The sequence below is a fragment of the Coloeus monedula genome (genome assembly GCF_965178545.1).
Source record: "Coloeus monedula genome assembly, chromosome: 16".
Taxonomy (NCBI): Eukaryota; Metazoa; Chordata; class Aves; order Passeriformes; family Corvidae; genus Coloeus; species Coloeus monedula.
The window spans coordinates 14,556,019-14,579,784 of record NC_138796.1 but is presented as its reverse complement, the minus strand read 5'-3'; the positions used below and the strand labels follow the sequence as shown (position 1 = coordinate 14,579,784).

The window sequence follows — 23,766 nt, the reverse complement described above, 5'->3', positions numbered from 1 at the left end:
CATATCACTTTCTTCATTGCCATGTCTTGAGTTACTTCGTTGCGCAGCAACACACACCAAAAATTGCATTTTCACATAAAATAGCAGCTCCTCTATTTATTCATTCCTTATTGTCACGTTACTTAATTGATTTAAACGTGCTGATGTGGATGTTTTTCATTCCCTACGCTGCTTGTGTGGAAAATGACAGTGTTGATTGTACTAATTCCCTGGAGATGTCGAAGGAGGAAGAACAGTGTTCTCAAATGATGCATTTTCATTACACCAGTACGGTTCCACTCGATTAATGACCCTTTTTTATACCAAAATATTTCAGACTCAGCGTAGGAGGTGCTTTGTGAAGTGTCACAGAGTTCCAAGGAATACTGAAGCAAATTGAGTTTTCCCATCATAAGGATTTAATAACAAAGTATTAGCTAGGCCACGTTAGTAAAGTTTTGTAAAGATGAAAGGTTTTTACACCTCTTCATTTTCCAAAACTTTACAGAAATAACCTTTTTTTTCCTCCTTGCTCTCCTGTTGGCTCCATACAAAACATGTGCAGCATATTGGCTTTTCTCTGTCCCAATTCAAATTACCCCTTCTGAGTAACACTCCTTATGCAGGGATGTGGTGGGGCTGGAGAGCACAAGGAGGGAATAAAGAGGTTTTTAGAGTCCTTGGTGCCAACAGCCAAGCGTTTTAGCCACCTTTAAAGCCTGGGCGACAAAGTGGGTGCTGTTGATTTGTGCTGTGGGCTGGTGGGTTTGCCAGGGATAGAGAGGACAAGGTTGGGTGGGGGTCAAGGAGCTGATGCTTCAGGCTGGGGCAAGGCTGGATTCTGCTTTCCCAAATTCATTTTCAGTGTCTGGTGTGCCACAGCCTTTCCCGCTTTTCCTCAGTGTGGAGCTCAAACTGGAGATAATTCTACTGCGTGCAACAAGATTGACAAAATAATTTTGCTGCACAGCACAGTAAGACACAAAAAGTGCCTTTTCAAAAGTATGATAAACAAAGAAAAGATGTTTGTTTAGGAAAAAAATTGGAGGAATAATAGGAGTAGGGAAATTACTCCTGTTGCTTTAAGGTAGCTTTTAAAAATAGGAGTAGTCAGTTAATGCTCTAGCCTTTACCACAGTAAACATATAATTGTGAGCTGATTGGGGTGAATTCCTCAAACAACAGCTCCCATCAGCAGAAGTTTGAAGGAGAGAGCCTGACATCTGGAAGCCAGCAGCAGTCAGGATTTTATTAAGCAGCACTGCCAAATAAAATCTGAGCACTACTATAAATGATATAAAAATAAAGATTGGCTATGGCGTAACATTTCCGAGATGCCAGCGAGTGCGCCCGAGTTTGGAGCTCTGTGTGAGAGCAGCAGAGCTTTCCCAGCAGCTTTGGAGCCCGAGGGGGACATGGTGGGAATGGATGTGGCTTTCTGTGGTGCTTGTAGTGTTCAAGAGCTGAAGCTACGAGTGGAATAAAGAGAGAAACTGCAAAGTTGCTCTTAGTGTGCCTGAATTATTTTTATTGGAAAGGTTTCGGCCAAGTACAGTCTGTGTTGTTTATTACAGACCTAAACCAAGGTTTATGGAATATGATCTTCTGTCTGTGAAGGAGGTTATGAGAGAGTGACCTTATCACGGGGAGCAGGAACCTGCCCTCTTCCACAGGCTGCAACTTGACACATTTATTTCCAGCGTTCACCCTGTGGATGGAGCCAATTGAATGGGTCGGTGGCTGTGACAGCCATGTCTGGCTGCACTGGGAGCCAAGTGTCAGGGGCAGGGAGGGGATGCAGAGCTGACCCAGATAGGACCCAGCAGCCATCCCAGGAGCCTGAGGCAGGGAGAGTTTGGGGCAGCATCCCCTGAGAATGTGGGCTCTGGCACCACAGCAAAACGAGTGCTTTCCCCTTCTGCACACTGGTGCCCTCTGCCCTTTCTGGGGGACATCGGTGCCCCTCCGTGCTGAACAGGACATTGCCCATCCAATGGCAATCAAATGAACTCCTGTGAATTCAGAAAGCAGTGATTAAGAGCTCTTTCTCAGGCTTTGTGTCTAGAAATAGCCCAGAACACCACAGCGCGAAGTTCAGGGAAGTAAAAGAAGTGATATGTTAAATGAAATTCTGATCTTTCATTTTTTGAACAGGTTTTTGATACAGCTCAGCTTGATACAACCTGCTATTTACCAGCCTGGCCTTTAATATTGGATCTGCTTTCCAATTATGCTTCAATTCATACACCAGTTGCAGAGGGCGTGTGTGGGTGTACGTGCGAGAGAGGGAGATTGATTTTGTTCTTTAAAAATGTGAAGTCTGCACTAAGTATGAGAACCCATCAGAATTTCTAGCACTTAAATGCCATTTCCTTTCTCAATGTGCTACCAGCACTATGTTCACGACATCTCTCTGGCAAGTGAAGGAGTACATGCTGGTTTTTCAGAAGTAGAATATTAATACAGATATCAGTGAAAACCAGGGTGCAGATCCTTTCCAGAAGTAAAGAGTTAATGTGAAAGCTCAAATTATGACTTAGAAGCAAATGCATAAGATCTTAGCTGTGTTTTTCAGAAGTACATGAGTGAAAATGGAATAGAGTACATGTTGCTGTGTGTCTGAGTCGCCTCTTGTGTATGGAACAGCAGATGTGGGTAACCCTATTTGCCACCACTTTACACAGAATATATTCATATTCCTGGTCATTTTTCCCACTATCTTTTTTGCATGCTGAATTCCCAAGCCTTGGCAGTGCTATGGGAGTCACTGTGTTTGAGAAGCCCAAAGGAGTGTTCTCTCTGTCTTTCTGCAGTTCTGACTGTTCATTTCTATTCCCTGTAGGTTTAAAGACCTATCTGATCTCAGGTCAGAAGGTGAAGGAGCCCCACTGCAGCTGTTCTCAAGCGCTGCTTCCTGGCTTGGAGTCCACAGACGGAGCCAGGACACCGGGAACATCGTCAGCCGAGAACTCCAGCGACCTGACCAAGGCAATCAAACAGGTGGAAAAACCTAAGGTGAGTTGTCCTCTCAAAGATCAGCAGCACAGATCTCAAGCCATGGCTGGGAAAACCTCACGGGCTTGTTTATGCACTACTTTACATATTTCCATATGTATGTGTGTATTACATGGAGTGACAAAACAGAGTTTGAGGGAGGAAAAATTTACCAAGTCAAATGCCTCTCTCCCCATTTGACAAACAATCCCTGAAATAAGGTGAGCACTTTTTAAAGGTGGTTTCAAATAAATATTTCTATTTATATTTCAGGACTGAGAGGTCAGTGATACTTTTTCTGTGGTCTGGATTTTAGATGGGGAGGGGGGAAAGAACATGATTTATGCAGCTACTGTTACTTCTGTGATTTTCTGCTTTTGCTGCTTCTACATTCCTCAGTCGTGAAGGTCGTGTACCTGTGAGCCTTTTCATGAGTATTTAGCAGACATCCCTGTAAAGGTAATTGGATTGTTTTTGTGGTGGGAGAAAATGCTCTGGTGGGCTGCGAGATTGGTTTATCTGCTTGCTCTAGAAACCTATATCTGGAGCTGAGGGCAATGATTTGTGTGGATTCAGCTTGGAGGAATGATGACACTTTGTTATGTTCACACCTCTCACAAGATGTCTTGACAAGGAAATCTGTGAAACAATGTGTATTGCTTCAGAGCTTTGCTGTTACTCTCCATCTTCCATCTCAGAACAGATTTCCCAAACAACAGATGTCTATTCTCTCTTTTCATTTGTGCTAAGAATTCCTTATCCTGGGCTGCCTGAGGTGGGCACAAATGTCAGAGTCAGGGGTGGTCATCTGCAGGTCCCTGTCCTTGCACTTCAGTGTGGTCAGTCCTGACTGGATCTCTTCAACACAGGTTTGAGGCTCAGCTGACAAAGTTGATGTGGGGATAATTTTCATGCTACTTCATTTTTGCTGCTTGTACGTTTTTTTCTGGATTAGGAGAGCATGAGTAGGGCACCTTTACCCTACCAGTTTTAAGATTTGAAGTAAAAACATTGGATTACAGGTGAGATCAGTTGGAAGGCTGACCCAAAGAGAGGGTCCAAAGTCGAGTGAGCTCCTTAGAGAGCAGGCCAGGCCTGTTTAACTACAGAAGGGAGCTGTAGCCATCTTTATCCCTCCCCAAAATATGCACTGAGTGTGGTTTGACATATCCAAGTTGCTGGTGATATGTTTCTGTTCCTTCTCCTGTGTAAGAAAGAATATATTTGGCATCCTGCTGGCACCAGCTTTCCAGCTCCCTCTTGCCTTTCAGTGAAGGCACCAGCAAATAAGGCAGGAAAATACCTCTTAGAGCTGGGGGGAGCTGTACACATAAACCTGTGAGTGCTGCCCAGGGTGTGGTCGTGCAGAGGTCCAAGTGTGACAGTGGCAGAAACTCCTTCATTTCAAGCAGTGAAGGAAGAAGAATGTGCCAAGTGGAGCAGGATTGCTGAGCTGCCTGTCTGGAGCAGAAGGGAGAGAGGTGGGATGAAGCAAAGCAGTGAAGCTGTGGCTGCTGTTCTGAGAGACAGTGAGGCTGCCTTGGGAATGTCAGACAGCAGAGGAGGCTGTGACTGAGGACTGAAACTGCAGTGAAGCACGGTCTGACCCACCTGCAGATGGGGCTTGATAACATTGTCATGTACAAACTTGGGGTGGTACTTGTTCAAATGATCCGGGTGCAAAATGAAGTCTGTAGTTAAGGATCAGCTCTGTTAAATGTGTTTTTGAAAATGTGGGGGGATTTACCTTGCAGAAGGGCAGGTACAACTGCACCACTCTTCCTGAACAGCTGGGATGTGACGTGGAACACGCTGCTGCCCCACCATGCTTTGTCCCTGGTTTTCTGCTCTGGGACTGTTGCTGGATGTTAATTGCTGTTTAGAATATCCTGAGTGGAAGGGATTCACAAGGATCATCAAAGTCCAGCTCCTGGCCCTTGAAATGTTTAATTGCTGAATGAATGTCTCTAGAGTGCAAAAGTACCAGTGTGGCTGTGAGTGAGAGAAGGAGAAACTAAAAGAAGATGCTCAGAAGAGCATCTCAGACAAGTGCCAGCTCAGATTCAGCTGCCTTGGATACCCTGTTGTGCTACAGCTACTGCAGAGTTTGCATCTAGAGGTGCCTGGTTTTATTCATCACCCTCAGCACTGCAGCTCTGGCCAGGGATTTCCTAAGTGGCCTCACAGCTCCGTGAAATCCTGAGCCTGCCTTGCCCCAGTGCTCTGATGCTGCAGTGAATTCTGGATGAGCCCAAACCCAGGTTTCCCTGTGGTCCCATAAGCATCCGGCTGGTGGATGCCACATGCCACCTCGGAGTGGGGACCATGGAGCAACTGTGAGCACTGGCTTCAGAACCTGTTCTGTGGCTGTAGTGGCAGCACAGAAGTGTGGAGCATCCCTACCTCTCCCAGCACAGCCAGGCATGGGTTTTCCTGACTCCACAGCATGCTCTTACTGTGCACCAGCCTTCTCTCTGTGGGGGAAAATCACAGAATGGCAGAATAGTTTGGGTTGGAAGGAACGTTAAAGTCCTTCTGGTTCCACCCTGTGCCATGGGCAGGGACACCTTCCACTAGCCCAGGCTGCTCCAAGCCCCGTCCAACCTGGCCTTGGACACTTCCAGGGATCCAGGGGCAGCCACAGCTTCTCTGGGTACCCTCCCCACTTCCATTGTAAAAAATTTCTTCCTTATATCTAATCTAAATTGCCCCTCTTTTGCTTTAAATATATATGTATATTAAAAAATCCCCACAAGGTACGACTGCAATTTGATCACAGATCATGCACAATTTTTGAAAAGGAGTGGGTTTCTTTTTTACAGTTTTTGAGTTCTTCGTGAGGTTTTTTTTAAAGCCTGCAGCTTGCTGGTAGGGTCTGGAGATAATACTTTGCAAAAAGAATCATGACTTACATGCCGACTGTTTTAAATACAAAGCTGTAAATGGTGTCAGTGTAGGAGGAGATGACTCCAGCTCTGCAAAAGAGACTTAAGTAGGAGAGGCAAAATTACAGGCAAGCTGAAATATTTTTGTTTTAAAGGGAATAAGTGACTATATTGGATGCAAGGGATGACTTTCACATTTTGGGCTTGAACGGATGTTCTAGAGGACAAGATCTGTAAAGGAAAGTCAGGAGGGAGAGTGCAGCAGAAACTGATCCATGAAAGGAATTGTATTTCCTCCTCTGGTGTATCTGTAGTTCATTTAACTGCAAACCTTGTTGCAGTTTGAATGTCAATAAGATGTGCTTACATTAATAAAATGGTGAACACAAGAGGGTAAAAACTCTGAATAAATCTATAATAGCAGGTGGTTTTTTGAATGAAAACACTCTACCCTGCTTAAGTGGTTTTGGTATCAGTTTATCTTCCCTATCATCTTTTATGACATGCCTCGCTTGACAGGGAATCATAAGCTGTTATAAAAATGTTTTAATGATTGCTTGGTATGAAAACAGAAAGTCCTTTGCATGTCTTGGTGTTTGCTGGAAGTGCATTAATGTTTTATTCATGGCACTGGGGTCACAGCACACAGAGCCTGTGAATGCCTGCAATAGAGAAGCAAGTTAATGATGTTGACTTGAACACATGGGGAAAGTCAGAGGAACTTCTGCCTCTTCTCAAAGGTCAGGCTGTTTTTCCAAGCCCTTTGTCTTCTGGCTTAACCCCGGGAGCTGAGTGTTTGAGGTGGTCTTGCTGATTTATTAGCAGGATCAAACAGGGAGTGGTTTCTTAATTTTCGTTAGAGGTATTTGGTTTTTGTCACCATTACCTGACTTTTGCATGGATAAATCTAAATCTAACTCCTAGAGGGTTAGTTAGTAAGGCTTGTTAGCCCACTGGCAATTTATTTTTTAGGCCATCTAATAATGCCTTGCAGCAAGTGGCCAAGGCATTTGTGATAATTAGTCTGAGATTATTTTTAAACTAAACCATTTGAGAACCTACTCCATAGTTTTTTCAGCTGTGTTGGTATTTGTTCAGACTGCACAGGTTCAGAACTGGATGTAAATTGCTTATCTGATGCCAGGTTAGGAAACTCAGGGTAATTTCAGTGCCCAGCCTGGATTGTGTCCCTGAGGAACAGCAGACAGGATGGTCTGCTGGCTGCTGAGGAGGCTCAAGGTCCTGCATGAAAGCCTTTGAGGGGCATTGGTGAGTGGTTGGATGTCACAGGGAGAGTGGGCTGGGAGAAACAGCTGAAAATGAAACATGCTGGGTATTTTCAGGCATGACATCAAAGCTGGAAAAGGAACATTAGGTGAAAAGTTAGTTCTGAAAAAACTTAATATGCTGGTCTCTGAAATGGAGAGTGAACCTGAAGTGCGCAGAAGTTGTGGGTTTGGACTAGAGAGGCTTGAACATGTCCAGAACAAACAGATAAAATTAACACAGGATGTCAAGTTTGGGACAAAAGGCTCAAGTTCTTGCTGGAAAACTTTCTGTGATGTTTAGTAGCAGACTTTGGTGAGCCTGGTCCCAGTGAACATCTCCAGAGCAGAGGGGCTGCCAAGAGGGCTCAGATGCAGGGTCCCCCTGAGCAGGATCCTGCTGTAATACTGCCAGCACTGGAGAAGAGAGTGAAGAACTTGGAAGATACAATTCCAGGGTTAATCCCCCTAAAGAAGATCACATTTTAACGCAAAGGAATTAGATTGTTTTGAAAGCTCAAGTGCAACATTTTAGGTTGCTTCCAAAATGCACGACCTGGAACTGGTACAAATCCTGATGATTTTGCTTTCCGTGTTCCCTGTGACATTTGCAGGGGGTTTGGCTCCAGCAATGTATGATAGCTGGAGCTCCCCTCCCCATCTTAGGGCATTTTCCTTTATTCGTTTCAGATTTGTTGCTTTCCATTTCCCTGGACTGTTCATAATGCATCATGGTGTTTCATGCTTTTTCTGGATTTTGCTGCATTTTGTGCTGTCTTCTCTCCTAATGGCATTCAGATCCCTTTGCAGGCAGGTTTTACACAGGAAAATTGCACTTCTACTGAAGAGTGTTTTATTCCTCTTGGGGAGGTCCTTTGCCTGTGCACAGTGATTACAGTGTATCTGTGATTTTACACTAGTGGAGCTTTCCTGGATTAGATTTAGCTTCAGCAAACAGCAAATCTGTGATTTATTTTTGAAATGGTGCATTCTGTTCCAGTCAAATTTTGCTCCCTGCCTCCCATTCTGTAGCTTTGTTTATCTTTGAACCATGCTGCAAGTATACAAGTGGACTGAATTACAAATTGCATCATACTACAAGGACACCAGAACATTCCTGGCTAAAATTCTTTTGTCTCATTTCAGCCTTGCCCTTCATGTAGTACCACCCTTGCTCCCCACTGCGATGTCAGCATAGATGAAGGAGCTATCCAAAATGGTTGTCAGGATGAGCATAAAAACAGTACGAAGGTAATTGAAGTATTTCTCACTTCCCTTCTTTCCCTTATTTCTCTGCTTCCCTCAGCTTTCTCATTTTTGCACCACTATTCCTTTATCCAAGCTCTTAAGCAGCAGAGCTGATTTTGATTTTTGAGTTGTGTTCAAAAATGTAGTTGAGTCCCCCTGTCCCAATTTTCAAAATTTTTAGTAATTTTATAGGCTCTGCTTGATGCTGAGAAGGACCTAAAATTTGGACTCTTTAAACTATGCTGATGCTACCCAAAGAGGGAGGCCCAACAAGCACTACCACACTCTCCATCCTCACTCCAGCAGGCTGCATCACCTCACCACAAGTTCTGTGTCTTGCCAGCGTCTCCTGCATCACCGCTCTAAGAGGAGGTCATTCCTGTTCACGCACGAAATTCACAGCTTTAAGTCAGTTTGCATCCTTTCCTGACCGACAGAAACAGCTTCTCACATATTCCTCGTGCTGCTGCCACGCTTGCTTTCCTTGCCTGTTGCTTAGATATTCTCGCTGAAGCCACCTACTTCCTCTGCCACGCCAGACGCTGCCTGTTTGTCATCTTGTTCATGGCCTTCGCAGCCTCTCTGCTCTGCCTGTCACCTCTCACTCCTCCCTGAATGTTAAGCTAAATGCAGACTGGGAACCCGTGCTCATTACCTGGTTGTTATATATTCAAATAAATAAAACGTCTTCCCTCCTTGGGGAGAATCGCTTCATAGACATGCTCTGAGACAGTGATCCTGTTCTTCACGTCTGTCTTACAGCTCTTCTCGCCATAAAGCTGATTGTAAAGCTTGCCAGCACTTTTGTCACTGCTGAGCCACTGCATTAATCTGTGTTTGTCCCTCTCTGTCTGTACTTGACCTGTTGTCTCATGCTTAAATTGTAAGCTCAGAAGCAGGGCCTGCCTTACTGGGCTGTAGGGGTGTGTTACACAGCAGTCTTGTGCCAGAGTTCCAGGAAGCAGCCTAAGAAAAGAATAAAATCATGATCCCTTGAGCCCTGAGGGAGGTGCCAGCAGGGACTTGTCTCAAACCAGCTTGAGATCTCTAAGACAGAGAACATGTGGGAGATCTGCCTGGGCTGCCAAGATGGTAGGCAGGAGATGCTTCTTCCCCAGGTGGCCTCTGCCCACATGCAGGGATCTCAAAGAACTGACTGCAAAGGGATTGTCCTTAGGTACCAACTGCCTGGTTTAAGTTGCTTCCTACTGTAGCTGCATTGGCTTCATGTGTGTGAATCAGCAAGTCATCTGACCTTACTTGGAGGAGATTTGTATACAGAGCTGAGGAAGAGGTCTGTAATTCCACTGGAGGGATTCCAGTGGAGACCAAATCACCAAGCACGTCCTTCCTGGGTTTGGTTCAGTTATTGCTCAGCCAAAAATGGGAGCTCTTTCGTGGCTATCAGTAAGTCTGGGATGCCTGTTTAACTGAAAGCTCTAAGAACAGCCACACACACAAAGTTGCTGTGGCATTTGATTCCCAAGACTTCCTTGCAGCCTCAGCTGTCTTGGGAAGAAGAGCTATAAGCTGCCTCTACCCATCTCTGTTCCCTTCCCACACCACATGCTGCACTCATGTCCCCTGTCTTTAGGGAATGTTAATAATGTTTAATCATACCCTTGGGCTTGCATGGCTCCCAACAGCCTCTGGAGCTTCCTTGTCTCTAGTGAGAGGAAACTCCACACCAAGCCTCCAAGTTCTCAGGGAAACCCTACAGCCTGTTGCCATCAGAAGCCCCAGTAACGTTGGAGCTAACAACATTTAATGAATAGGGATTTTCTCCTACACAAACAGTTTCATACTCTAATCCCTGCCTGTTAAGATTAACAGAGTGGAGACAGCACAGAGAAACCTTGAGCTGACTGAAGGGAAGAATTTTCTTGGGGATTTGAGCCTTTGCCAAGGAGCTAAAGAGAAAGTCCATGCTGACCTTCTTTGAAAGAGAGAAATTTTCACTGCATTTTTCAGATGATCTTGAGGAACAGCAGGGAAAGCAAACAGTGCATCGGAGTCCAAATCTTTTATTTGAGCTGATGATAGCAAAAATTGTGGGTTCTTGGTTACTGCTTTTCAAGTAACAAGTGGCGGGAGTGATGAGGAAGAGGAGAAAGATTGTTTCCTAGGGAGAAAAAAATATGATAACTACGACTTTTCATTTTTCTTTAGGCCTCAGGATGTTCCGGTAAATGCTCTGAGCAAATGCAATCTTTAGCATGACTTAAAAAAAAACAACCCACCAAACAATGAAGGCCCTTCACTAGCAGCTGGTTGGCCAGTTTTTTTTGGTTTCCCTTTGTTAGTCCTCCTCACCTCAAAACCAGAGGGGTTTGCCCTGGCTCTGCAGGGTGTACGCTCTGGGCAGGCTGGATAACCTGGTAGGGGTGGAGGAGGACTTGCTCAGGAGCTGCTCAGTGTTTTCCCTTAGAAAAGAACCTGGTGACCTTTTATGTGAGTTTTTGTGCCTCTGCCTTACAGGAGTGTCCCTCTGTCCCAGCAGCACCTCTCTGTCCCAGGGCTCTTGCTGGGATATGTGGCTGCAATCTCTTTTCCCTTCTGGTGATTATGGTCTGCAGCAAAGCACTGGCAGCACACCAAGGAAACCACCCCATTTCCTATTCCTTCCTCAGCTGCTGTCGCTGTGCTGGGAACACCTGCAAGCTGCCAAAACAACTGTTGTGAGGGCTAGAAGGGTCCAGACTGGGAATCCTTCCATCTCCTGGCTCCCAGCACGTGGCTCCCGGGCTCACACCTCCGTCGGGGCAGCCCACAGGGTGGGGATCCCACATCCCCCCGGGAGGGAGGAAGGGGAAGCACAACCCACCTCCCTCCTGCTTTTCCTGTAGCTCCAGGGAACCATTCCAACACACCTTGTTATGGCTTTGGCTCTGGAGGTCTTGGCTGTGATGGGAGCCAAGTCCAAGTGCTTCCTGACTCTTCCCTGTTCAGGGTTCTCCTGCTGCCCCCTTAGTCTTGTATCTTCCCTGGTTGTGTCTGAACCTTTCTCTTCACCTGTCTGTGTTCATGGGCCTCCTTTGCTTCACAGGACCAATGACACCAGGAAACTGAATTGATTTTGCATGGGCAGCCGGAAAGCAGATATTTTTTAACTTCAACTAAGTTGATTTTACAATGTCAGTAACATATTTCAGCACGTGGTTGGGGTGGTGATGATATTTATGGTATTTATTTATGGTCACTGTGGTGACATCCAAGAATAGTCTTCTGGAGGAGCTTGTCACTTCTGTACAGGCAGGAATGGAGAAACTTCTGTCGTGAGTGGGCTTCAGGATGAGGATAAATGCTACATGATAAGTGATAAGATACGGAGGGGGGAGATGAACACTCAGATATGCCAAGTTTGCTCTGTGTTTGCATTTGAAAATGATCCTGACTAACTGCGGTTCATTTTCATTCTAACCACACTTAGCTGTCTAATTCTTTTGGAATTGCTTCAGTATGTATTGGTCTAGGTCAAACAAAATGTGAAAGAAGGAACTTCAGGCTCCACGAAAATAGAATGATCTTTGTTTAAAAGTAATTTGTGTTCTCCAATGACAGCAGCATTGATGATACCGTGTACCTAAGCTGTGTTGCAAGCTGTTGTCAGAATTAAAGCTGTCTTAACTAATGCAAAGGCAAAAGAAAATGATAAAAAAGAAGTATTTAATTTTAATTTGTTTAAGAAGTTTAATTTGCAGGAGTTTTTTGTTGGATGAGATGTACAAAAGGGCTGTTCCCACAGGTGGGAGAGAGGGGGAACCTCTGGGGAAGCAGCAGGCCCATAGTGATCAGCAAGGGCTGGCAAAGTGAGTTGTCTCATGACCTAGGGAGAGTCAGCACAGATTAAATGTGTATTTAGAAAGCTTTTTATAGAATCTTAACCATAAGATGAGTGAATGAAATTTGGGCTTGTGGTTGGTTGTCATTGAGTGTGTGAAAATGTGCCTTGTTTTCTTCTCCTTGGAAAGTTGGTCCATGAAAAGCAAAAAGGTGGCACCTAAATAGGCACATGGGAGATGTGGGAGATACATCCACAGGATGGATTCAAGGCAGGGGGAGTTTGATCTTTGCTGTGGTCGGGGCAGAGCTCAGGGTGTTGAGGGAAGAGCTTCTTTCAGTTTTTGCTCCTTGCAGTCTCTTCTGTCTGTTCCTAACCACTGACATTCCCTGGGTGTGTTTTGCTCTCTGTTGTTCAGGCTTCAGGAGGACACAGTCCAAAGACTCAGAATGGACTTTTGAGTCCTCCCCAGGAGGAGAAGCTCAGCAACAGCCAGACGTCGCTGTATGAAATGCTGCAGGAGAAAGGGCGCTGGGGCGGAGTGAGCCTGGATCAATCAGCTCTGCTCCCTCTGAGGTTCAAAAACATCAGAGAAAAGACAGATGCTCACTTTGTGGATGTGATTAAAGAAGACAGGTAAGGAAAACGGAGCTGTGCAGTGTGAAGTCCTGTAAAGATGAGAAGGCAGTACTGGGGTTCCGTATCTTTAGTATTTGTGTGCTTTTTGTCTGATTTCAGTAATTGTTGTCAATATATAACATGTTCTAAGTTTTCTGATCTTCATCTTTCTTCTGCTTAAACTACAGTAGAAACTTGAAGCCAGAAACTTTCTGTTTAAAATATATAAAACCAGTTTTTTCGTTGCTTCCATGGTGAACAGCCCTCCTGCAGTTGGGTCTTCGAAAGGGAAATTGCTCTTTAAATCACTTGTCATGAAGTAAAACTCCATTTTTCCAATCAAAAATCCTCTTAATGCATATAGTGTGTACCTTCCTCTGCAATTTAAGGTGTTACATAAAATCTGAACCACAGAACTCCCATTTTTTGTAATAAAAGAAAAAGGTCTGGTAGCATGTGACTAATCATGAAATCATACTGGGCTTGGGAGCAGGATCAATAGGGGTGAATTCTCATGGGCTTACTACCTACTTAGATATTGAAAAATTAGTTTCTCTGTCTGTTTCAAACAAAAAAGCTTGTTTTGGGCAGAGGAAATATTCTTCAAAATTTAGTAGTGTGGCATTTTTATCACCACACAACCGTATCTCCATTATGGCAGTGACTTGACTGGAGCAGCTAAACAGACAGCTTGAGTTTGTTATTATTTATGGCTATTTTTATTTTTGTTTCACCGCTTCCACTCAGATTGAGGGTATTTTATCTAAATATCCTTGAAACTATGTTCTCCTGTGGACTCAGCTCTTTGGAACAGGCACAGCATCACCTTTATGGAAACATGACTTAGGCAGGGAGAGGTGAGAGGGAGGGACAGGGATCCCTCTGCAGTCTCTTACCTAGACTTTCTCAGTTTACTTTTCTCCTGTTGCCAATTTGAGTCAAAATTTAGGGTTCTTTACTGTTTTTCTCAGTGTGTGGTCTGTCATAAGTGGCTGAGAATTGAGGTTTAGCTGATATTTCCAAATATTAGAAAATAGACGGATTGGGAATGTCCAAATGTTGGCAGAAGTCAGCCAGAACAAGTAGGAATTTTGTTTAAAATGTAACCAGCACTCTGCAAACTTTAAGTTATAGAAGTAGCTTAATTTATGCAGTTGGTCTGCTGAAGATACCTCGCTCAAGTGCTTGTGTTCCTGGTGCTTTCCTCCTCCACTCCCAAAATGGGTAATTTTTTCTGTTTTGGAAGAAGGAGTGCCATGATTTGAGATCAGTCAAAGCCTGCCTTTTTTTTGGTCTCAATTAAATATCATCATTACCATATTAAGTGGGCCATTTCTTGTTGCCAGGGAAACTTCTCTGCTGAGTTCAGTTCATGTAAACATAACTTTCCAAAAATAATCTTCTGATTAATTAGATCTATGCAAACTGCTTTAAGCCTACCAGTTTACACTGATTTTTTTCAACATTTCTCAATGAGAAATGATATGGAATAAGGCATTTAAAAATATTCTTGGTCCTCTTCTGTAAAACATAATTGTTGGTCTTGATGAATCCAGTACCTATGAGGATCTTTGAATGGGGAATCTGAGGTGTGTCAGGGAGGGGACCAAACTTCCTTGTGGTCATTTTACAGGAATCCCCATTTTCAGTGAGTTTTGCTGTGTTGGTTTGGTGCTGTTGCAAAGCCAAGTGGTCTTCCCTGAGCACTGAGCAGTGATTTTCACTGCAGGGCACTTGGGGATAAATTCCTGTTAACAGAAAATACTTAACCCAGATATGTGATAAAGTGCATAAATTAATCCCACAGGCTTCCTGCAGAGCTGGGAAGGGTTAAACATATCCTGGGGGGATTCAGGAGCCTGTACACTGCATTAGGAAGCTGCCTGGGGCTAGCTGGGAGGAAATGCTGGACACTGGGGATATTGAGCTCAGCTGTGTGGGTGAGAGATTTTTGCATGCCAAGATTTCACCTTGGAGCTGATACCTCGGCACAATTCCAATGTTCTTTTAAAAATAATATTAATAAAGACAGTGTTAGTGTGCCATGTTTGTATTAGTACATTATAAAAGAATCCTTTTATGAAAGTTACCAGTTCTTACAACTTGATTCTCTATATTTGACAAACAGTGAATACTTTCTGCTTCAAGTCTGGCTTTACTTGTGTAAAAATCCTCTGCTTTGTTCATTGTAACCTGCACGTTACTGTGTTCTTTAAAAGAAAACTGTAGTGTAAGGTTTGAACTAATTTCACTGGGGAAATCCTCAAAGGATTCTTGGTTTGGGGATTTTTGTTTCCAATAAAATTAGGTATTAGGTACCAATAAATACCAGTTAGGTATTCCTTAGGTTATAAACCTTCTGGAGTACAAGAAGCAAGTACTCGTGTGCTGGTCAGGACAGTACTCGAAATGATCTCTTCAGACTTCCAGAGCAGAATCTCAGGGATGTACAAAGCTCCTCCAGAACTGGGTTCTGTGCAGCCCTTCATCCCCTCCTTGGGGCAGTTTCCTGTTTAAATACTTCTTTATTATTTTTAAATTTCTTTGTTTCTTTCATTTCCCACTTCCCAGTCTTACTTGATCCGGGGAACACCCTGTGCTGGGAGGCAGAGTCCTCCTGCAAAGCAGATTATGTACTTGACTGTTTCATCAAGTGGGATCTTCCTTTTGGAGACAGAATGAGTTGACAGGGAGCTGAGAAGGCCCCGGGAAAGCTGCCTTCACCCTGGTTCCATCGTGTTCCGCCTTCTGTTTCGTGCTGCACTGTGCAGCTGGACTGTTCCTCCTACATCCTTAAGCAGCACAACATCACCATCACCACCTCCGTTGAGCTTCCTTGCAGGAAGAAAGGGGATTCAACAATACTTTTTAAAAAAACCCAAAAGCTTTCAAAATTTTTATTATAAGATGCTCTTAGAAATGTCTAAGAAAGGTGAGGAATGAAGACAAGGAAGAAGGAAAGAGAGAGGGGTGACTCAAATGAATGTATCCTGTCATTCCTTCAGAGTATCCTGATATTTTTAATGTATTGGCCAAGACCAGAATGTTTGAAGGTTACCAAGTATCTGCCATATTATTGCTTAGACTCTTTTGTCTTCTCTAGCATCAGTCTAGGGGTGTGTGTTTGGTTGGTCTTGCATCTCAATTAAAAAAAAAAAAGCTTCCTACGTGCCATCTTGTGCTGGGGAGCTTGTACTTCCAGGCAAACCTCTTACCCAAGAGTTCCATAAAAATAAACAGAAAATAACCCTGAAACCAAACCTCCTTAAAAAAATAATTCAGGCACAGGCAAGCTCTGGAGGATCTTTCTTTCAGCTTCTTCATCTGCTTGGAATTTGACCTTGTGTGCATCTCTGGTTTTTGCTCAGAGTCACCAGCTTGGAAATTGCCCCCTCTGACTGTGACTCTACAGTTCTCAGGGTGAGAGTAGCACTGGGAAAGCAGCCACCCCATTTTAGATTCGGAGGGATTTTAGAAACAATTCCCTGTAAATAACACATGGAATCAGTTGCTTGAAAATGAGAGGAGGTTCACAGGCAGGGGTGTGTTTGGAAGTTGCACAGAGCAGGGGGGGACAGGCTGTCCCAGCCACAAGTGCCACAAGCAGGTGTGACCTTGCTCTGTGACCCTGGGCACGAAGCACTCGGTGCTCTCGAGTCCCTTCAGCTCCCTGGCACCTGCTCAGGGGAGAAAAGGTTTGCAGATCAAGTGCTGTAGCTGTCATCAGGAAACTTCATTCATAAACCTCGTACAGCTAATGCAAAACTCAAAAAGCTTTTTATTTTTCTTCCACACAATGGGAAATAAAACCAACTTTTTAATGATTGAAGCCTCTTTTATGTTGTTGTGGGGTTTTTTCACCTTCTGTGGAAAAGATGAAGGTGAAGGAGGGCATAAACACCTTCTGGTAGATGCTGCCTCTGGGTTCCTTAGCTCTGGTGAGCTGGTGTCATTAGTTGTCACTGCCTTTGTTGGTGATGCTGGTCATTCCAAATCTCCCGTTTCAGAAGTAAATCTCAGCTCCCCATCTCTCCTCTGCAGCCTGGATCATTAAGGGAATGTTCCCCGTTGAGTTACTGAGTTATTTTAGTGTCTGAAATAACAAGAAACTGCTGTTTTCTAAAATGGGCAATGTTTTTTTTTCCCCCCCATAACAATTTGTCACCTTTGTCATCCTTGGCTTGCTTTGAGTCATAGAATTCCTCCCAAGACACAAATATCCCACAGCCACGTGTCTCCAGGGGTTGTGTGTCTGTAGCAGGAATTAACCTTTACTATTTGCTGGCTTATGTTACAATTATCTGTACTCATCAGTTAGAGCTGATAAATTTCTGGAAGGACTTGTTAGACTCTTCCTGGAAGTATAAAAGTTTGGGTTTTTTTGTGGAATATTTCCTTTGAGTGAGCAAGTGATGTGGGTAAGAGGATACTTTGGTGATGAAGAGAGGAGAAAAACCACAGGAACTTCAAAGCCAAGTGCCAGCATCCCTAGAAAAAGCAGCCACAGACTGGGGGGGCCTGAAGGAGGTACAGCTGAACAAACTGATGTTGATTTTGTCTTCTTTCTTCAGCCTCATGAAAGATTACTTCTTTAAACCACCTATTAACAAGCTGAGCCTCAACTTCTTGGATCAGGATTTGGAGATGGCCTACAGGACGAGCTACCAGGAAGAGGTGTGTTTCTACTGGCGTTGGTTTCTGTCTGTAATCTGTCTAAGCCACTGTCTGTTTTTGGGTTTTTTAACACATTTTGTTGCAGTTGTTTCATTACAAGGGTCATGAAATGTCAAATGTGATTTACTACTCAGTACTGCTGCCCCTGAAAACAGTCTTCTTCCAGTTTATTATAGAACTATGGAATGGTTTGGGTTGGAAAGGACCTTAAAGCCCATCCCATCCCACCCCCTGCCATGGGCAGGGACACCTTCCCCTAGCCCAGGCTGCTCCAAGCCCCAACCAACCTGGCCTTGGACACTGCCAGCGATCCAGGGGCAGCCACAGCTGCTCTGGGCACCCTGTGCCAGGGCCTGCCCACCCTCCCAGGGAACAATTCCTTCCCAATATCCCATCCAGCCCTGCCCTCTGGCAGTGGGAAGCCATTCCCTGTGTCCTGTCCCTCCAGGCTCTTGTCCCCAGTCCCTCTGCAGCTCTCCTGGAGCCCCTTTAGGCCCTGGAAGGGGCTCTGAGGTGTCCCTGGAGCCTTCTCTTCTCCAGCTGAACACCCCAGCTCTCCAAGTCTGACATCAGAGCAGAAGGGCTCCAGCCCTTAGAGCATCTTTTGCCATGCCCTGAGTTAGTCCAGTGTTTGGGCTGGAAATCTGAGGTACGCTAGTTACTTCTCACCTACCTTTTCTCCATGTTCAGGTTAATGTTTTAAGTCTTTGGGGTGGCCAGAGAACCATGCTGAGATGGTAAGGACTGTCACTTACCAAAGTGAAGGACCACTTGCTGCTTGTCTTCTCATCAAATATTCTAACTGTGAGAATGGTAACTTGGAATTTGATCCTTGTTTAGTCACAATCTCATGGTTATCCCTGTGGAATCCAAACCTGTGCTGAACTCAAATGTCCTGATTCCATAAGAGTGCTGCATTCAGATACAGGCAGCTCAAAACACTGTGGAGTTGTAAGGAGCAGTAAGTTGTAAGGAACTCGGTGTTTTCTTCAGGATTCTGCACTGAGTCTAAAATCTCCTTAATTCCCTGGGTGGGGGGGCTAATAATATCACAGGCTTTCCACAGCACTGGATTTCCCTGCCTGGCTGATAGGAGCTAGCAAGATAGTTGAAATTAACCTAGAGTGACATTAGGTGTCAGTTAGAACTGAGGCTGCATTTCCACCAGTAGCTGAAAACTTGCTGCCAAGAAAAGGCAATTGCTGTGCCCTCCTTGTTCCTCCCTGCTCCTTCTAATGGCTCTGGTGCTTCTCAGCCTTCCCTGCTGTGAGCAGTTCATTTACTGGCCTAGCATGAAATATTCATGGTTTGTTTTTCTGTTTGGGGCTCTTTCTCTTTCCATCTCGGGCTGTTTTGTGCTGTGTGAACCAGCAGCAGCTCTGGAGAGGTTGGCAAGTGCCAGAGCCAGCAGGAGATAAGCGTCCGGCAGCAGGAAGGGGAATGGGCCCTTCCCTTCCAGCAGCACTAAGCTGTTGATTTGGGTGATCCATCTGCACAATTACATCAGGATTAATTAAGTGTGGGTTTCTTTTCTTCCCAGTATGTCCTGCATCTGAGGGCAGCAGAATTTCTGTTTTTGCTGCTTGTTGCTTTCAGTTTTGGGCAGTGTTGTCACATTCTCCTTAGCAATAACCCCTGTTTGCTTGTTTTCCAATATTTCCAGGTGAGACCTAATTTAATTTATTTTATTTTACTGAAGGAAAGCCCAGTTGTGTTGCAGTTCAGTCTCTTCACTTTGGTCAGGGGCTCCATGCTCATCCTGCAGCACTGTAGTTTAGTGGTATCTCTCTGCATAAAGTTCCTGTAGCAACAACAGGGAGAAACTTCCTGTGGGATACAGTCTGCAAAATTTGCAAACTGTACAGAAAATAGTAAATCAAGTACTTTCCAGTGAAAAGATTGGAAAGAGAAGCAAAGCAGAGATAGTAAAGCATACACAGATGGACCCATTAATGTGGCTATGTAGGAAATTCCTAGAAAGAGCAGCAATGTGGCCTGTGCATTCTGTTAGTGGCAAGCTAATAATTTGAAAATTACTACATAAACCTCCCCTGAAAGTGGGAATTTTCACTCTCTAATAGTAACTCTGCAGCACTGGGGCAAAAACCTGTTAAAGCTTTAATATTAGCAGAGTTCTGGTTCAAAACAACAAAGAAATCATCTTTTGGAGAGTGAAAAGATTTGTCAACACTCTTGATTCTCTAATGGCCTGACAGTCAATGCTGCTGAAAGTGACTTCCAGCACCCCTGAATTCACCTCTGATTATACAGTGCCAGCTGCATGCTCAGGTTGTGATCCCTCTCTGGAATCAGCTCTGCTTCCCAAGAGCCTTAATCTGTTCTCATTTGGAAATGAAGGCACTACTTAGCACTGCTAGAGCATCTTTAACTCTGTCACTTGGGGATACAGTGCTGCTTCCCTTAATTCAACTGATGGCACTTCTGCTACCCCTGCAGCTTAAAAGGTAATTTTGGCACTGAAGTGATGCTGGCTGGATTTTGCAGAGAGGTACAACTGAGGAACAAGTTTGTTTCCCAGTATTGCTGAGTGCAGGAAGTGTTCTGAGGAGCAAAAGAAACTTCCAAATTAAACCAGAGCACTCCAACTGGGTGCCTTCATGGTGACATTGATAACATCATTTCTGTTTTTCTTTGGAACTTGCTTTCTGTGGTCTCTTGGGCAGATACAAACGCTCCTAGGACTGGGCTCACCTTTATAAGCCAGGATGTGGAGCTCATGATCTGGTTTTCAGCAGGACTGGCCCCAGTAGTACAAAGCACAGCTACACAAGCAGTGGGCTGGGCCAGGATGGGATGGGAATGTGTGATCAGGGGTTATGGAAGAGCAGAACTTGATGTCCTGGGTTCTGATCAATTTGAATTACATACCTTTTAATCTGGTCTGAAAGGGAGATGTGAATTCTGCCACAGGAGCTGTGTCTGTGGAGTTGTGTTAGGAGGATTTTCTTAACCATCAGTGCTAAAAAGGTTATAGTAAAATCTATCACTATTTTAAGCTAAAATCATTGAAGAAAATATCCCATAACTTATCTTCTACTTCTTATGTTTATGTTTCTTTGCACAGAATAGTCAATTTTCATGTTGTTTTATTTCTGCATCATAATAGAGTGTAAAAATCACCCCAGGCCTGGGGGCTGTGCCACCAATACTTCTTTTCAACACAGTCTTCTCAGGGAGCAGTGACAGCTGTTAAACCACCTCTTCTGCATGTTGTTTCCAGCCAGTCCTTAATGTTGGATTAATAAAACTTCTTCATTCCTTTATTCGTCAGGATCTGCTGTTCATCATCCAGTTGAATTTGGCAAAATAGCATTTATTCCTTTTCATCCCTTGCCTCAATCCTTGTGTTCCACACAGGTTATAAGGAATGCTCCAGTGAAGACGTTTGCCAGTGCTACCTTCAGCTCCCTCCTGGACGTGTTCCTGTCCACCACAGTCTTCCTCATCCTCTCCATCACGTGTTTCCTGAAACACGGAATGGTCGCGTCCCCTCCGCCACCTGCGGCTGTCGTGGTGTTCGTCATCGCCATCCTGCTGGAAGTGCTCTCCCTTGTCATCTCCATCAGGTAAAGAAAGTGTAACAAAGTCTGGAAAGAGCAGGGAGAGCTGCACTGGTGCCTGGCTCGGGAACATTTTGTTTGACAGCATCCTGGGAACTCGCTTGGGCGGGCTGTAACACTTGAAGAGCAGAGTTAGTGCAGCCAAGGCTCGCGGCACATCTTGTGCAGGGGGAACTCTGGCTACAGGAATTGCAGCAGAAGTGTGACTGATAGAGATTACTTAGGGAAATGGCATCTGCACCCCATCCCTGCCCCTCCTACTGTTCCTTGGGATGCCACATGCCACTGTATGTCTTCTCTCCTCAGGACCATCAGAATTCAAACAGAAAATTTTTATCTGTCCCAAAAACAAACCCACCCAAAGAAACGCTCCTTTAAATTCCAAGATAAAAGTACACAGTTCTGGGGTTAAAACTGACATCAAGTATCAGAGATGCAAAGAGCAGTGCTGCCCTCAAAGAAAGAAAGAAGAGAAATTGCTAAAGGTGCATTGTGTCTGTCCAAAGTTATTTTTTTTAGAAGTTTCATGGGTTAACATTGAGATAGTTCATGTTTTCTGTGTCTGACACGTAACAGGAGTCCAGTGTTTCCCCAGAGTGGGAACAGGCACTGCTGCTGAAGGGAAGGGGCACTGGTTTGTCCCTGCAGAAGAGGGGGCACTTGGCAGGGCTGTGCTCAGAGGGGCCAACCCCATACCCGAGCCCTTGTCCTGCCCCTCAGCCTCTCCTGTGCCCTCAGTGGGCTTCGCTGCAGGTCCCTGGTTTTTAGCAGCAACTCCTCATTCCCCATTTGTACCCAGTCACGCCCAGCACTGGGGTGTTCTGGGCTTTGTGGACACTGCTGGGGTGAGTCCTCAGTGAGCAGTGCCCGTGTGGTTCCCCAGGGTTACTCACACACACAGGGGGAGCAAAGTGCAGCTCCTGCTCTCCTGGGTGTGCTGTGTGATCTACAGATACCCCGTGTAACCTGTCATTAACCCAGGTGAGGGACCTGTTAATGAGCTGTTTGTTTGTCTGTACTGTGGGAGCAAGTTCACTCTGCCCTCCTCAGCCCTGTGCTTCCCTGGCACAACAGCAGGATAAGGGTGGTGTGTGCAAATGGGCATCCTCTCCTGGAGTTCTGCACATCTGTCAGGAATGTGTCAGTCAAAATGCTTTTGTAATTACGAGCTGGAAGCAATTCTTCTGCTGTTTCAAAAGAAACAAGAGATGGGAGTTTGCACTCTTATTTTGACTTTGCAGGGTTGAGGTAAAAAATACTGAATTAATGCTGAAGTTTGTACCTCACTGGGCATATAAATGTATGCAAGTGTATTTACATCTGGCATGTGGAGTAGAGAGAAGTTATCTATGAAATGCTTTAAAAGATAGCATTTCTTAGCAGAGGTGTTTGGTTTTTGCAATTTGAATAGTTTTTAGAAAATCTAGAAATTCAGAGTTAAGAGCTGTACTGGGAGAAGGTTGAACTGGGAGAAATTTCATTCTAAACTGGGTTAACTATTGCTCTGTCCTCTCTCTTGCATCAGAAATGCATTTTCCCCTTTGTAGAAGTTTCTGCACTCTGGTTTGGGTGGGGCAGAAGTTTTTCAGGCAGTTTAATGTGCCCAGGCAGCTCTTTCAGGTGGGCTGAGTTTGGTGGCCATTAACTTGTTCAGCTGGGAACAGCTCAACCACCACTTTCCAGAAGTGCTGCTTTCTACTGTCCAAGTGTATTTGGAGAAAATTTCTGTTCACTCACTTTACAGGTGAATTCTTACTTCATTTTAGTATTTTTCAGTTTGTTGTTTTCCCTGTAGTACATTGCTTTTGCCTTGTTTTGTACATTTATAAAAATTATCGCTGTAATCTTAGAAATATTTATAGGTAGATACATAAGGTTTTATTGCAGTCCTGCTCTGTAATTGGTGGTTTATGGGTTCCTTAAGGAGAAGGAAAATTGTTGTTTTCAGTCTGTATAGTCAAGAGTTGGCAAAGTGGTTTTGTCTGAGTGACTGTGCAGGGGTTTGGCTTCTGCAGCTCTGGGCTGTCAACCTGACCAGTGATCTCAAGACCCCTCAGAGTCTCCTGGTTACCCTGGGAACCAGGAATAGCTGGATGGGGTTTGTGACCACTGCCTTTCCCTGCCCTCTCCTCCAGACCAGCAGGGATGTTTTGAATTTATATTATGTATTTGCTTTTTAGTAAATACCTAAAATACACTTCTGGACCACCCCAGTCTCCACAACCTGAGGCACACACTCTGTACAGTTCCCCTGGGCCGGGAGGTGAAAATCATCTTTTTCCTCTTCAAATCCTCTTCCGAGTGAGGACTGCTCCCTCTGACCACTCGTTAGGCACAGAAACAGTGCAGAACTTCCTGTGCAGAAATGTCATCCCAAATGACAATCACAGAATACCACCAAGATATCTTCAGGGAGGAGACTGGACTACAATGCTGGGCACAATCCCAGAATTTCAGGAAAAGGGATTATTTTAAGACCAGAAAATTCTTGCCTAAGTTTCACATTGTATTTTCATTATCATGATGCTAAACACCCTGTCTTTAAAGCAGCCTAAATTGTAATTAAATCCAGGACTCAGCCTAGCAAGGGCTCCCTTGGCTCTCATGGCTCAGCCTTCAGTCCAGCTGTGGGAGGGAGGAGGAGAGCACAGCACTGTCACAGCCTGGGCAGTGAGAAACGACTTCAAACTTGAGTTCTGCAACAGCAAAAGTCCTCATGGAGCAAAGCTTACGAGGGAGAG

At 44.6% G+C, this 23,766-nt stretch overlaps 1 protein-coding gene across 3 annotated transcripts in view; it reads left to right on the top strand.

The window, feature by feature from the left end:
* Positions 1-23,766, top strand: part of ADCY9 (adenylate cyclase 9) — a 93,261-nt gene that overhangs the window by 42,859 nt on the left and 26,636 nt on the right. For 2 of the 3 annotated variants that reach the window (XR_014226872.1, XM_082292203.1), the window contains exons 2-6: positions 2,822-2,994; positions 8,270-8,374; positions 12,571-12,788; positions 17,342-17,444; positions 20,823-21,031. Coding sequence is in view for 2 of the 3 variants with exons in the window: in XM_082292203.1 (XP_082148329.1) it covers positions 2,822-2,994; positions 8,270-8,374; positions 12,571-12,788; positions 17,342-17,444; positions 20,823-21,031 (808 nt within the window). In the remaining variant the exon portion in view is untranslated. The remainder of the gene's footprint in view (positions 1-2,821; positions 2,995-8,269; positions 8,375-12,570; positions 12,789-17,341; positions 17,445-20,822; positions 21,032-23,766) is intronic. The other variant, XM_082292204.1, reaches the window with a different exon arrangement.